Source organism: Ranitomeya variabilis, chromosome 4 (genome assembly GCF_051348905.1).
Source record: "Ranitomeya variabilis isolate aRanVar5 chromosome 4, aRanVar5.hap1, whole genome shotgun sequence".
NCBI classification, from domain to species: Eukaryota; Metazoa; Chordata; class Amphibia; order Anura; family Dendrobatidae; genus Ranitomeya; species Ranitomeya variabilis.
In genome coordinates this window covers 464,044,260-464,056,427 of record NC_135235.1, presented here as the reverse complement: position 1 = coordinate 464,056,427, position 12,168 = coordinate 464,044,260, and the positions used below count along the sequence as shown (strand labels likewise).

The window sequence follows — 12,168 nt, the reverse complement described above, 5'->3', positions numbered from 1 at the left end:
GGCAGCATCAAGAAAGGTTTTTTTTGTCAAAAATTTTTGAAAACGATGACAGAGGTATGCATTGGCTTTGGCAGCGGGAATGACCAGTCATTTTCTGCCGTAGGTATGTCCATGATTGTTATCGTCAGCCCTAATGGTCAGCTGGCGATAACAATCAGCAATTTATTATAGGCCACACAGACTGAGAGACAGGGGATAATGTATTGATGTGTCATGTAATGTTAATTTTATTACAGGAGTTGGCGTATGTGATAGTTAATTAATTGAAGGCTAATTCTTTCCTTATCTTTTCACAGGACACACAGCAGCACCCTCGAGCGAGCTCGCCCCGCAGGAGCGGACCTTCATGAATCGCCATCTGACCCGTCTCAGCCCTCCCACAGCGACAGCAGGCTTGCACCACCATCTGGAGAACCGGCAGCCGGTCCATCAGGTGTTCCCCTGCACGAGGCCTCTGGCGCACCTTCGTTTGGGAATTCCCGACAGCGCCAGCGGGCCTCGGACAGGCCAGTCATGCCCGAATTTTTGCATTTGAGCACGGTTTTCCAGAACTGTTTCAAGGCGCTGAGCGATAAAATGGACACTCGTCTGTCCAGTATCGAACGGCGCCTTGAAAATCTGGAAGCCGAGCTCTCAAATCCGGCAAAACATTTTTTAAGCACTATTGGTAAGGGCATGGTGGAACACCTTACGCCGGAACTTCAGATTTCGGTGATGCAATCCTGCAACAATGCCTACGTGAGGGCTCTGCAGCAGTCTCGGGTCACGCAGTCAGCGACACTGCCCGTAGTGCCGTCGCTGGCTAGCATGACTCCGACTACTGCTGCAGAGCCACTCCAGCCACCCCACCCTGGTCCAAGTGCCGAGCGACGCCACCACAGGCACCATAGCAGTGTGCCGCCGACTCCTGCTCCTGCCAGGCCCTCATCCTCCCGCAGCCATCATTCTAGGGGAGATCGTGGAAAGAAAAGGAAAAGAAAACACAAAAGCAAGAGGACACGCACTGAGGCTCTGGCTGCTCCAGTACAAACAACAAGTAGACGTCGGGGCTCTAGCCGCAGCAGGAGCAGCCAGAGACAACCAAGAACCACGCAAAGGCTCGTGTTGCCTCCTCCCTCCCCTACAGAGGTGGCGGTTTCCTCCCCATTATACCCTGCGGAGGGTTTAGACCTGCCATCCAGCCTCCTGGACTATAATAGGTCAACATCCTCCTCCTCCTCGTCGTCTTCATCATCCTCATTTTCCTCTCCCCATTCCGAAAAAGAAACCTACCATTCCCTCATGGTGGCACAGGTTGATACCCCCTAAGTTTATTTCCCCTTTTTTTTTTCTGTTTCCCCCCAATAAAAAATTTTGGTTTTAATACAATATTTGCTCTTATTTTCCTGTATACTTCTCAGCAAGTCACACCGTGCGCCGTCTACACATATTTTGTGCTTCAAACAACTCATATATGCAATGTCAGACACTATTTTTACCATTTTTATTTTTCCTTTTTTGGTGTGTCTCTCATTGCTGTATGAGGTGTTTGAAAACACCTCATACACTTTATTGTTTGTAAACACCTCATACACTTTATTGTTTGTAATCACTAAGGGTATGTGTCCATGCTCAGGATTGCATCAGGATTTTGTCACGATTTTTCATCAGTATTTGTAACCCAAAACCAGGAGTGGGTGATAAATACAAAAGTGGATCAGATGTTTCTATTCTACTTTGCCTCTAATTGTTCCACTCCTGGTTTTGGCTTACAAATACTGATGAAAAATCGTGACAAAATCCTGATGCAATCCTGAACGTGGACACATACCGTAAAGGTACCTTCACACTTAACAATGCTGCAGCGAAACATACAATGATGCAGATCACTGCAGCATCGCTATTTGGTCACTGGAGAGCTGTCTGTGTGACAGCTCTCCAGCGACCAACGATGCCGAGGTCCCTGGGTAACCAGGGTAAACATCAGGTTGCTAAGCGCAGGCCGCCGCGCTTCCGATGATTACCCTGGTTACCAGTGTTAAATGTAAATAAAACAACAGTACATACACTCAGAATTGCGTCCCCCGGCGTCCGCTTCCCTGCCCTGACTGAGTGACGGCCCTAACAGCAGAGCGGTCACATCACTGCTGTGCTGTGCATTCACTTTCCGGCCGGCGCTAAGTCAGTGCAGGAAGCATACGCCGGGGGACGCGAAGATGAGTATATGTCCTGTTTTTTTTTAAAACTTTCACACTGGTAAACAGGGTAAATATCAGGTTACTAAGCGCCACCCTACGCTTAGTAAGCCGATATTTACCCTGATTACCATTGTAAAACATCGCTGGTATCGTTGTTTTTGCTGTCAAACACAACGATACACGGCGATCTGACAAACAAATAAATATGTTATATGGTATGGTATAAATTTTGTCTTTGAAGCAGGGTAGAAAACTGAAGAAAAATTTTTTATTAAAACACAACATTTTAAAAACAAAGGGTTCCAAGTTTTTTAGATAAGGCACATTACATTGGTGAACTATTTTTAGCATAGTCACACCAGAATACAGTCCAACAGTTTACTACACCATTGTATCTTGCCATGACACACGGCCAACATCTGACACAAAATAGGCCGCAAAACGATCCCTCATCTGCGCAATTTCCACACTTGTCCTCAGAGGATGATCATGGAAATCGGGCAATGGGTTGGCTATGGTTTCATCGAGTTCCACATTCAGTCTCTCTTTGGCCAGAATGTAATTGTGGAGAACCACACAAGCCTTCACCACCTCATCCACTGTCTCAGTTTTCAGATTAATGGCGGATCCTAATATCCGCCATTTGGAGACAAGGATGCCAAAGGCGCACTCCACAGTCCTTCTGGCCCTGGACAGTCTGTAATTGAACACCCTTTTTGTATGGTCCAAGCCCCGACTGGAGTAGGGTTTCAATAGGTTGGCAGACATTTGGAATGCCTCATCCCCAACCACAACAAATGGCATCGCAGGGCCTTCGGTGTGGGGAAGAGGTCGTGGCTGTGGGAAATTAAAATTGTTCCCATATAATTTTTGGCCCATATCTGACTCTTTAAATGTGCGCGAGTCATGTGAACGGCCAAACGCACCAATGTCCACTCCGAGAAAACGGCAGTCCGCACCGGCAATTGCCATCAGCACAGTGGAAAAATATTTTTTTATAGTTATAGAAAAGGGATCCACTTTTCCCTGGCTTGGTAATCCGAATGTGCTTGCCATCCACCGCGCCAATACAGTTTGGAAACGAACACACTTGGTCAAATTTCTGTGCGTTGGCCAACCAGATATCGCTTGTAGGGACGGGTAAAAATTCCTCCCGGAGATTATCCCACAAAGCACGGCATGTCTCAGCAATAATTCCGGAGAGAGTGGAGACTCCAATCCGGAACTGAAATTGAAGGGATCTCAAGGTCTCTCCGGTAGCCAGGAAACTGCCAAGAAGATAAAGGAATTACATTAAAGTACATTGCAATTTATAAAAGTACATTGACCATACCACCCCCAAAAAAAATTAAGAAAAAAAAAAAAAAAAAAAGGGAAGAACATATCTCAGTCATTCAAACAGCTACGTACCGTAGAGTCACCAGCAGCCGTTCCTCTGCGGAAATAGCTCTCCGGAGCTGCGTGTCCTGCCTGCTAATGGCTCCTTCCACCCGACGCAGAAGATACCGGAAGCTCTCCTGAGACATCCTGGTGTACTGGAAATATTTCTCCAGGTTGTCATTCAGTTCGCCAAACAAGCTATGGTATGCTCCACGGCTCTCCCGGACTTCCAAGATAGGGTGTATCCAAAAGCGGCGACGACTCCATCTCCGTTTTTCCCTTTCCCTTTGATGAGAACAGGCGACAGCATAGGCATGAGCAAAGGCAAATTCCATCTCCATATCCATGTAGATACTGTCCATGGGACGCTCCATCATGAATACCAGCAAAATGGGAGGAATTCATGTCTGCCAGGGTATATATACACAATTACATAAACACCAACCCTCTTCTAGCCATTGGTGGTCCTTATCTACTGTGTAGACACTTTTTTTTGTGGGTGGGATGAAGAATGACTCACTGCACAAAAAAACGCATGCGGCGCAAAACGCTGCGTTTTTTGTTGAAAACGCAACTGCGTTTCCCAAAAACGCAGCGTTTTGCGCCGCATGCGTTGAAAGCATGCGGCGCAAAACGCAGCGTTGTGCATGCGTTTTGCTGCGTTTTTGTTTGCGTTGTGCGTTGCGGCGCCGACGCTGCGGCGCACAACGCAAATGTGAACGTGGCCATACACACACATTGTTTTTTTTGTCATCAAGATTTTGTGCTTTGCTGCTTTTTTTGGACATAGACCATGCTACTTCAGCGTTTTTTTGCAGCGTTTTTCACCCATTGGTTTGAATGGGTGATGAAAAAATGAAGGTGTCATTATTTGCATTTTTTTGTTTTAACATGGACAAACAGACACAAGTTAGCCCAAAAAATGCACCAAAAAGCACCTAAACCTGCGTTTTTGCCGCAGCTTCTTTCCTGCCAAGAAATCACGTTTTGCTGCAGAAAAAAAAAGCAGAAAAAAAAAGCAGAAAAAATGCCCAGTGTGAAAACACCCTCAGTATGTCTTTGGCGTGTGGGAGGAAACCTCATTGGGGGGATTTGAATCCAGTGCCCCATCAGGTTCTAATCTTTGAGCCACCATCCTGAAAACCCTGAGGGCTCCAGAGGCCGAAACCAGCTGCAGATTGAGGCTATGTGCACACTTTGCGGTTTTTGCTGCGGATCCGCAGCGTTTTTGGACGCTGTGGATCCGCAGCAGTTTTCCATGTGGTGTACAGTACTATGTTAACCTATGGAAAACAAAAAATGCTGTGCACATGCTGCGGAAAAAAACGCGCGGAAACGCTGCGGTTTTCATTCCGCAGCATGTCAAATCTTTGTGCGGAATCCGCAGCGGTTTGGCACCTGCTCCATGTTAAAAAACCGCAAGTGTCTAAAACCGCAGTGGAAACCGCACAAAAAAACCGCGATAAATCCGCAGTACTTTTGCACTGCAGATTTCATCAAATCTGCTGCGGAAAAATCCGCAGCAGAATCCGCAAAGTGTGCACATAGCCTGAGCTGCGGATCCGCAGCGGATTGGCCGCTGCAGATTCGCAGCAGCAGTTTTCGTTGAGTTTACAGTACCATGTAAACCTATGGAAAACAAAATCTGCAGTGCACATGATGTGGAAACGTAGCGTTGTTTATTCCGCAGCATGTCAATTATTTGTGCGGATTCCGCAGCGGTTTACACCTGCTCCATAATAGGAATCCACTGGTGTAAAACCGCAGGTGAAATCCGCACCAAAAAGTGGTAATTCCGCAGGAAATCCCCAGAGTAATCCGCAGCGTGTGCACATAGCCTCAAGGGTTGAGCATGTTTAATATTCCTTTGTAAATTTTTAAGTATTTATGCCTTTTTCTTTGATTTTTAGCTGAATTGGCAAGGCTTAAAGCAGAAAAAAGAAATATAGTTGTTTCTAAAAACAGATGTGAACATATTTTACCTCAGAAAAGCTATAGCGCATTATACCCTAAGCAAATCTGCCAGTGACTTCTGGCCCCTGTGAGGAAAACTAACCAGCTCTTTATGACAGAACGACATTCTCTTTTGGTGTTTTTTTTTTTGGTTTTTTTTACATAACGTTTAACGTGTTTTGAAATAAAAATTTAGCAGGTAACGTATTCTACGTCATCACCAGCCATTAACTGACAAGAACCGTTCGGAGACAAGATGGCGACGGAAGGCTGGTCAGGAAGGTGACGTCACGATTCTAGCGCGGCAAATCACAAGCGCTCGGCTTCCGAGGCCAAGGAGATAGGCGGAGTTTGCCGTAAAGCGAGACTTCGGTGTAGGGCGCTCCGGGACGTGAGCAGGCTTTGTGTTCGGGAACGGTTTCGTGTGCAGAGAAAGCAAGGACGACGCTCGGAGTAGGTGAGCGCCATGTTTAACGGTCATTGTGCATGTCGGGCAGTGCATTGGCGGCAACATGCATGTGTTCTGCCTGCGCACTATGGTGCGCACGATGAGGCCCCGGCCATGCCATGCTGTACCACGGCTTACAAGGTGCAGCAGCGGTAATGCACTGCTCCGGTAGTGATGAGTGCAGACACCGACACTATGGTTACATATATATTTACACTACGTGCATGTAGCCGGATTTTACGTGATGTGAATTTGTCAGGTGTTCCTAATCTGATATTGTGATGATTACTGGTGCTTTGCTGCTCCTTGATTTTAATCCCGTTCATGTAGTCACTGATGAGACCAATGATGAGACCAATCATATCTCCAGTTGGCGCTGGCATGTAGCAGACCGTGGTGCGACCCTCCAAAGTGCAAACTAACACGCCGCTCAAAGAGGTTGCTGCTTTACCCTCCCCCCCCTCGGCTGATCAGACATTGATGGCCTATCCTAAGGATAAGTCATAAATGAAAAGAGTAACGGACAACCTCTTTTAAATATGCATTTTAACCCCTTAACGACCGCCGACACGCCTTTTACCGGTGGCAGTTAAGGGTACTTAAACCACAGTGCCGCTTTTTAACGGTGCTGAGGAATAAGTGTATAGCGCCCCCCCCGAGTTGGAATTTCTCCTGGGTCTTGGCTACCAGGGGTAGCCGAGACCCCAGAGAACATGATTCGGGTTTATTACCGACCCCGGTTTTGCGATCGCCATTACTAACAGTATAACGCCGACCGCAAAAAGAAAAAAAAAAATCTGATTTTCTATTTAATAGGAATAGAGTCCCCTGATTTCCTCCCCAGTACCACTGTTGTCCTTGCATGCAATCCCCCGTGAAGTCCCCCTAGGCTGCCAGCATCTTCTTACAGGAGAAAATGGTGGGCACATGTGCAGTGCGCCCGCTGAGATCTGCCGACCGGCACCCGGCAACAATAGGAAATTTTTCTTATTGGTTCATTTTGATCACTGTTATAGACCCTATCACAGTGATCAAAAAAAAAAATAGTAAGTACAGCTCCCCTTTATCATCCTGTTTTTTTTTCGTTAGGGTTGGGCTAAAGTAGGTTGTTAATAATAATATTAATATTAATTATACATTGATTCCATGGTGCTGTACATAAGAAGGGGTTACATACAAGTTACAGATATAGCTTGCAGTAAGCAAACTAACAATTACAGACTGATACAGAAGGGAGAGGACCCTGCCCTTGTGAGCTTACATTCTACAAGATGGTGGTGAAGGAGACAATAGGTTGAGGGTTGCAGGAGCTCCGGTGTTGGTGAGGCGGTTGTTTCGGTGGTGGTAAGGAGGCAGCAGGGTCAGTGCAGGCTGTAGGCTTTCCTGAAGAGGTGGGTTTTCAGGTTCCATCTGAAGGATCCGAATGTGGTTGATAGTCAGAGGTGTTGGGGCAAAGAATTCCAGAGGATGGGGATATTCAGGAGAAGTCTTGGATTCAGTTGGGTGAGGAGCGAATAAGTGTGGAGGAGAGGAGGTCTTGGGAGGACCTGAGATTACTTGAGGGAAGATATCGGGTTGATCTATGGTTGGAGTTAGAATTGGGGGGTTCCACTGTTTAGGTACATCTGGGGGTCTCCAAACGTGACATGGCACCCATCATTGATTCTAGCCGATTTTGCGTTCAAAAAGTAAAAGTAAAAAAAAAAACCACTACATACTCACCTTCTGATGTCTGTCACGTCCCCCGGCGTCCACAGGGTTACGCGCTGCTGCCGAGAACTTCCTGCACTGACTGTCAGCGCCGGCCGTAAAGCAGAGCACAGCGATGACGTCACCGCTGTGCTCTACTTTACTGCCGGCGCTCACAATCAGTGCAGGAAGCTCTGAGCAGCAGCGCGTAACCATGTGGACGCCGGGGGACGTGACAGACATCAGAAGGTGAGTAGTGTTGTTTTTTTTTACCTTTACAATGGTAACCAGGGTAAATATCGGGTTACTAAGCGCAGCCCTGCGCTTAGTAACCCGATGTTTACCCGGGTGCTGCAGGGGGACTTCGGCATCGTTGAAGACAGTTTCAACGATGCCGAAGTCGTTCCCCTGATCGTTGGTCGCTGGAGAGAGCTGTCTGTGTGACAGCTCCCCAGCGACCTAAACAGCGACGCTGCAGCGATCGTCTCGTTGTCTATATCGCTGCAGCGTCGCTGAGTGTGACGGTACCTTAAGCTCACCGTCATCAGGGGCTTATCTACAGCATTCTGTAATGCTGTAGATAAGCCGCCGATGTTACCTGAAAGAGGAGAAAAAGACGTTAGATTATATTCACCCAGGGGCGGTCCCGCTCCGATGGGAGTCTCGAGTCCGCTCCGGCGCCTCCTAGCTTCATTCCATGACGTCCTCTTCTGGTCTTCACGCTGTGGCTCCGGCACAGGAGTACTTTGTCTGCCCTGTTGAGGGCAGAGCAAAGTACTGTAGTGCGCAGGCGCCGGGCCTCTCTGACCTTTCCGGCGCCTGCGCACTGCAGTACTTTGCTCTGCCCTCAACAGGGCAGACAAAGTACGCCTGCGCCGTGGCGTGAAGACCAGAAGAGGACATCATGGAATGAAGATGGGAGGCGCTGTACCGGACTCGAGACGCCCATCGGAGCGGGACCGCCCCTGGGTGAGTATAATCTAACGTCTTTTTCTCCTCTTTCAGGTAACATCGGCGGCTTATCTACAGCATTACAGAATGCTGTAGATAAGCCCCTGATGACGGTGAGCTTACCTCACCATCGATTTTGGGGGTGACAGGTTCCCTTTAACTGACATTTCACCCGACCCAGGGGGGTGGCTTTGTTCCCCCCCCCTTGGCTACGATTGCCCTGGTGACCACTTTGTCACCACCCCTCAGATCTGATTGGAGCTAGTGTCCATGTGACGCTATCTCCATTCAGATGTGGAGGGTCGGAGAAAACCACGGCTGCCTCGCTGTCTGGCTTCATGCCATCCGTGGAATCTGAACAGCGAGGTGCCTGCTTGCAGCCCTGCCACATACTGCGATCACCGCCACCAGGTACTCCCCTCTGTTGCCCTCCGTTCCCCCCCCCCCGCCATCTGAATCCACGCCCCCTGCCCCGGGTATCTCCCCCTGATCACACACACACACACACACACACACACACACACACACACACACACACACACACTTGCTGCTGCTGGCTCCATCTCCTCCATCTGCTGCTGCATCTCAGCCCCCGCCCCAGTTATCACCCCTTGATTGCCCCCTGACCCGCAGGGCTCTCCCCCCTGCCCCAGTTTTCCCATTAGGGTTAGAGTTGCACTAAAATTAGAGTTGAGGTTAGGGTTGGAGTTAGAATTGGGGGGTTTCCCACTGTTCAGGCACTCGGGGCTCTCCAAACGTAACATGACTCCCGCAGACTATTCCATCAAAGTCTGCATTTCAAAATGTCACTACTTCTCTTCCGAGCCCCGACGTGTGCCCAAACAGTGGTTCCACCCCCCATATGTGGGGTACCAGCGTACTCAGGAGAAACTGGTCAACTTTTGCCGTCAACAAGAAATGATGGGAAGGTTTGAATATGAAACCTGCTAGAATTGATCCTGGGCGTGGAAGTCCATGTGCTTTGAATCACAAGCTGTGAATAAACGCAGAACAGATACCAGGGCTGTGGAGTCGGAGACCATTTTAGTGGAGTCGGTGTCATGGAAATTGAGGAGTCGGAGATTAGGCTTGCCGACTCCACAGCCCTAACAGATACAGACTAAAACAATATTCGAAAAACACAAATTTTGTAACCAGGCAGACATGTCCAGAAGACCTTTAAAGGGAACCTGTCACCCCCAAAATCGAGGGTGAGCTAAGCCCACCAGCATCAGGGGCTTATCTCCAGCATTCTGGAATGCTGTAGATAAGACCCAGATGTATCCTGAAAGATGAGAAAAAGAGGTTAGATTATTCTCACCCAGGGGCGTTCCCGCTGCGGTCCGGTCCGATGGGTGTCGCGGTCCGTGCCTCCTATCTTCATCAGATGACGTCCTCTTCTTGTATTCACGCTGCGGCTCCGACGCAGGCATACTTTGTCTGCCCTGTTGAGGGCAGAGCAAAGTACTGCAGTGCGAAGGCGCTGGGCCTCTGTCCTTTCCTGGCGCATGCGCACTGCAGTACTTTGCTCTGCCCTCAACAGGGCAGACAAATTACGCCTGCACCGGAGCTGCAGCGCGAATACAAGAGAGGACGTCATTGTAAAAAGATGGGAGGCCCCGGACCGAACCGCGACGCCAATCGTACCAGAACCGGACCGGGACCGCCCCTGGGTGAGTATAATCTAACCTCTTTTTCTCATCTTTCAGGATACATCGGGGGCTTATCTACAGTATTACAGAATGCTGTAGATAAGTCCCTGATGCTGGTGGGCTTGGCTCACCTTCGATTCTGGGGGTGACAGGTTCCCTTTAACCCCTTCACGACCTCCGCCGTACTATTACTGCGGAGGTCGGATCCCCTGCTTTGATGTGGGCTCCGGCGCTGAGCCCACCTCAAAGCCGGGACATGTTAGGCTACTTTCACACTAGGGTCGGTACAGGGCCGTCGCCATGCGTCAGCCCGACGTACCGACGCATGCTGTGAAATAAAAGCACAACGGGGGCAGCGGATGCAGTTTTTCAACGCATCCGCTGCCCCATTGTAATGTCCGGAGGAGGGGCGGAGTTCCGGCCGCGCATGCGCAGTCGGAAATGGTGGACACGACGCACAAAAAAACGTTACATGTAACTTTTTTTTGTGCAGACGGTCCACCAAAACACGACGCACGACGGATGCGACGTGTGGCTATACGTCGCAATGCGTCGATTATGTAAGTCTAAGGGGAAAAAACGCATCCTGCAGACAACTTTGCAGGATGCGTTTTTTTTTTTCTCCTAAACGACGCATTGCGACGTATTCCAAACGACGCTAGTGTGAAAGTAGCCTTAGCTGTTTTGAACAGCTGACTTGTGCCCGCAATAGCGGCGGGTGAAATCGCGATTCACCCGCCGCTATTAACTAGTTAAATGCCGCTGTCAAATGCTGACAGCGGCATTTAACCGGCGCTTTCGACCATGAGGCAGGAAATGAGCGCATCGCCGACCCCCGTCACATGATCGGGGATCAGCGATGCGTCTGCATAGTAACCATAGAGGTCCTTGAGACCTCTATGGTTACTGATGCCAGATTGCTATGAGCGTCACCCTGTGATCGGCGCTCATAGCAATGCAGGAATTCAGCTACACAGGAGCGATCTGATGATCGCTCCCATGTAGTTGAGCCGATCGAGTTGTGCCAGCTTCTAGCCTCCCATGGAGGCTATTGAAGCATGGCAAAAGTAAAAAAAAAAAAAAAAAAAAAGTTTAAAAAAATCTGAAAAAAGAAATATATATAAAAGTTTTAAATCACCCCCTTTCGCCCAATTCAAAATAGGGCAATAAAAAAAATCAAACCTACTCATACTTGGTATCGCCGCGTTCAGAATCGCCCAATTAATAAAATTAAAAAAAAAAACGATTAACCTGATCCCTGAACTGCGTAGCAAGAAAAAAATTTGAAACATTGCATTAAAATGCAATAACGGGCGATCAAAAGAACATATCTGCACCAAAATGGTATCATTAAAAACGTCAGCTCGGCACGCAAAAAATAAGCCCTCACCTAACCCGAGATCACAAAAAATGGGAGATGCTACGGGTATGCGAAAATGGCGTATTTTTTTTTTTTTTTTTCAGCAAAGTTTGGAATTTCTTTTACCACTTAGATAAAACGTAACCTAGACATGTTTGGTGTCTATGAACTCGTAATGACCTGGAGAATCAAAATGGCAGATCGTTGTTAGTGAACCTAGCAAAAAAGCCAAACAAAAAACACACATGGGATTGCACTTTTTTTGCAATTTCACCGTACTTGGAATTTTTTTCCCGTTTTCTAGTACATGACATGGTAAAACCAATGATGTCGTTCAAAAGTGCAACTTGTCGCGCAAAAAAAACAAGCCCTCACATGGCCATATTGACGGAAAAATAAAAAATGTATGGCTCTGGGAAGGGAGTGAAAAACGAGAATGCAAAAACGGAAAAGGGCAGGGTCGTGAAGGGGTTAAACAAGAACCAGGATGCGGATTTTTCCTACAGGTGTCTATTAAATCGGTATAAAAGCACCACTGTGACCATACCTTTTTAATTT

The 12,168-nt window shown here is 48.1% G+C and overlaps 2 protein-coding genes across 6 annotated transcripts in view; one reads left to right on the top strand and one right to left on the bottom strand.

The window, feature by feature from the left end:
* Positions 1-270: 270 nt before the first annotated feature.
* Positions 271-4,110, bottom strand: LOC143767916 (uncharacterized). Its single transcript, XM_077256437.1, has 3 exons — positions 3,588-4,110; positions 3,198-3,445; positions 271-281 (listed from the first exon to the last, which is right to left on the bottom strand). The coding sequence occupies exons 1-3, from the start codon at positions 3,932-3,934 to the stop codon at positions 271-273; spliced, it is 606 nt and encodes a 201-aa protein (XP_077112552.1). The 5' UTR covers positions 3,935-4,110.
* A 1,653-nt stretch (positions 4,111-5,763) lies between these two features.
* NCOA5 (nuclear receptor coactivator 5) overlaps positions 5,764-12,168 on the top strand; it is a 64,237-nt gene continuing 57,832 nt past the window's right edge. Inside the window, exon 1 of one of the 5 annotated variants that reach the window (XM_077251700.1) lies at positions 5,764-5,967. The gene's annotated coding sequence lies outside the window, so the exon portion shown is untranslated. The remainder of the gene's footprint in view (positions 5,968-12,168) is intronic. The other 4 variants (XM_077251696.1, XM_077251698.1, XM_077251701.1 and 1 more) reach the window with 4 other exon arrangements.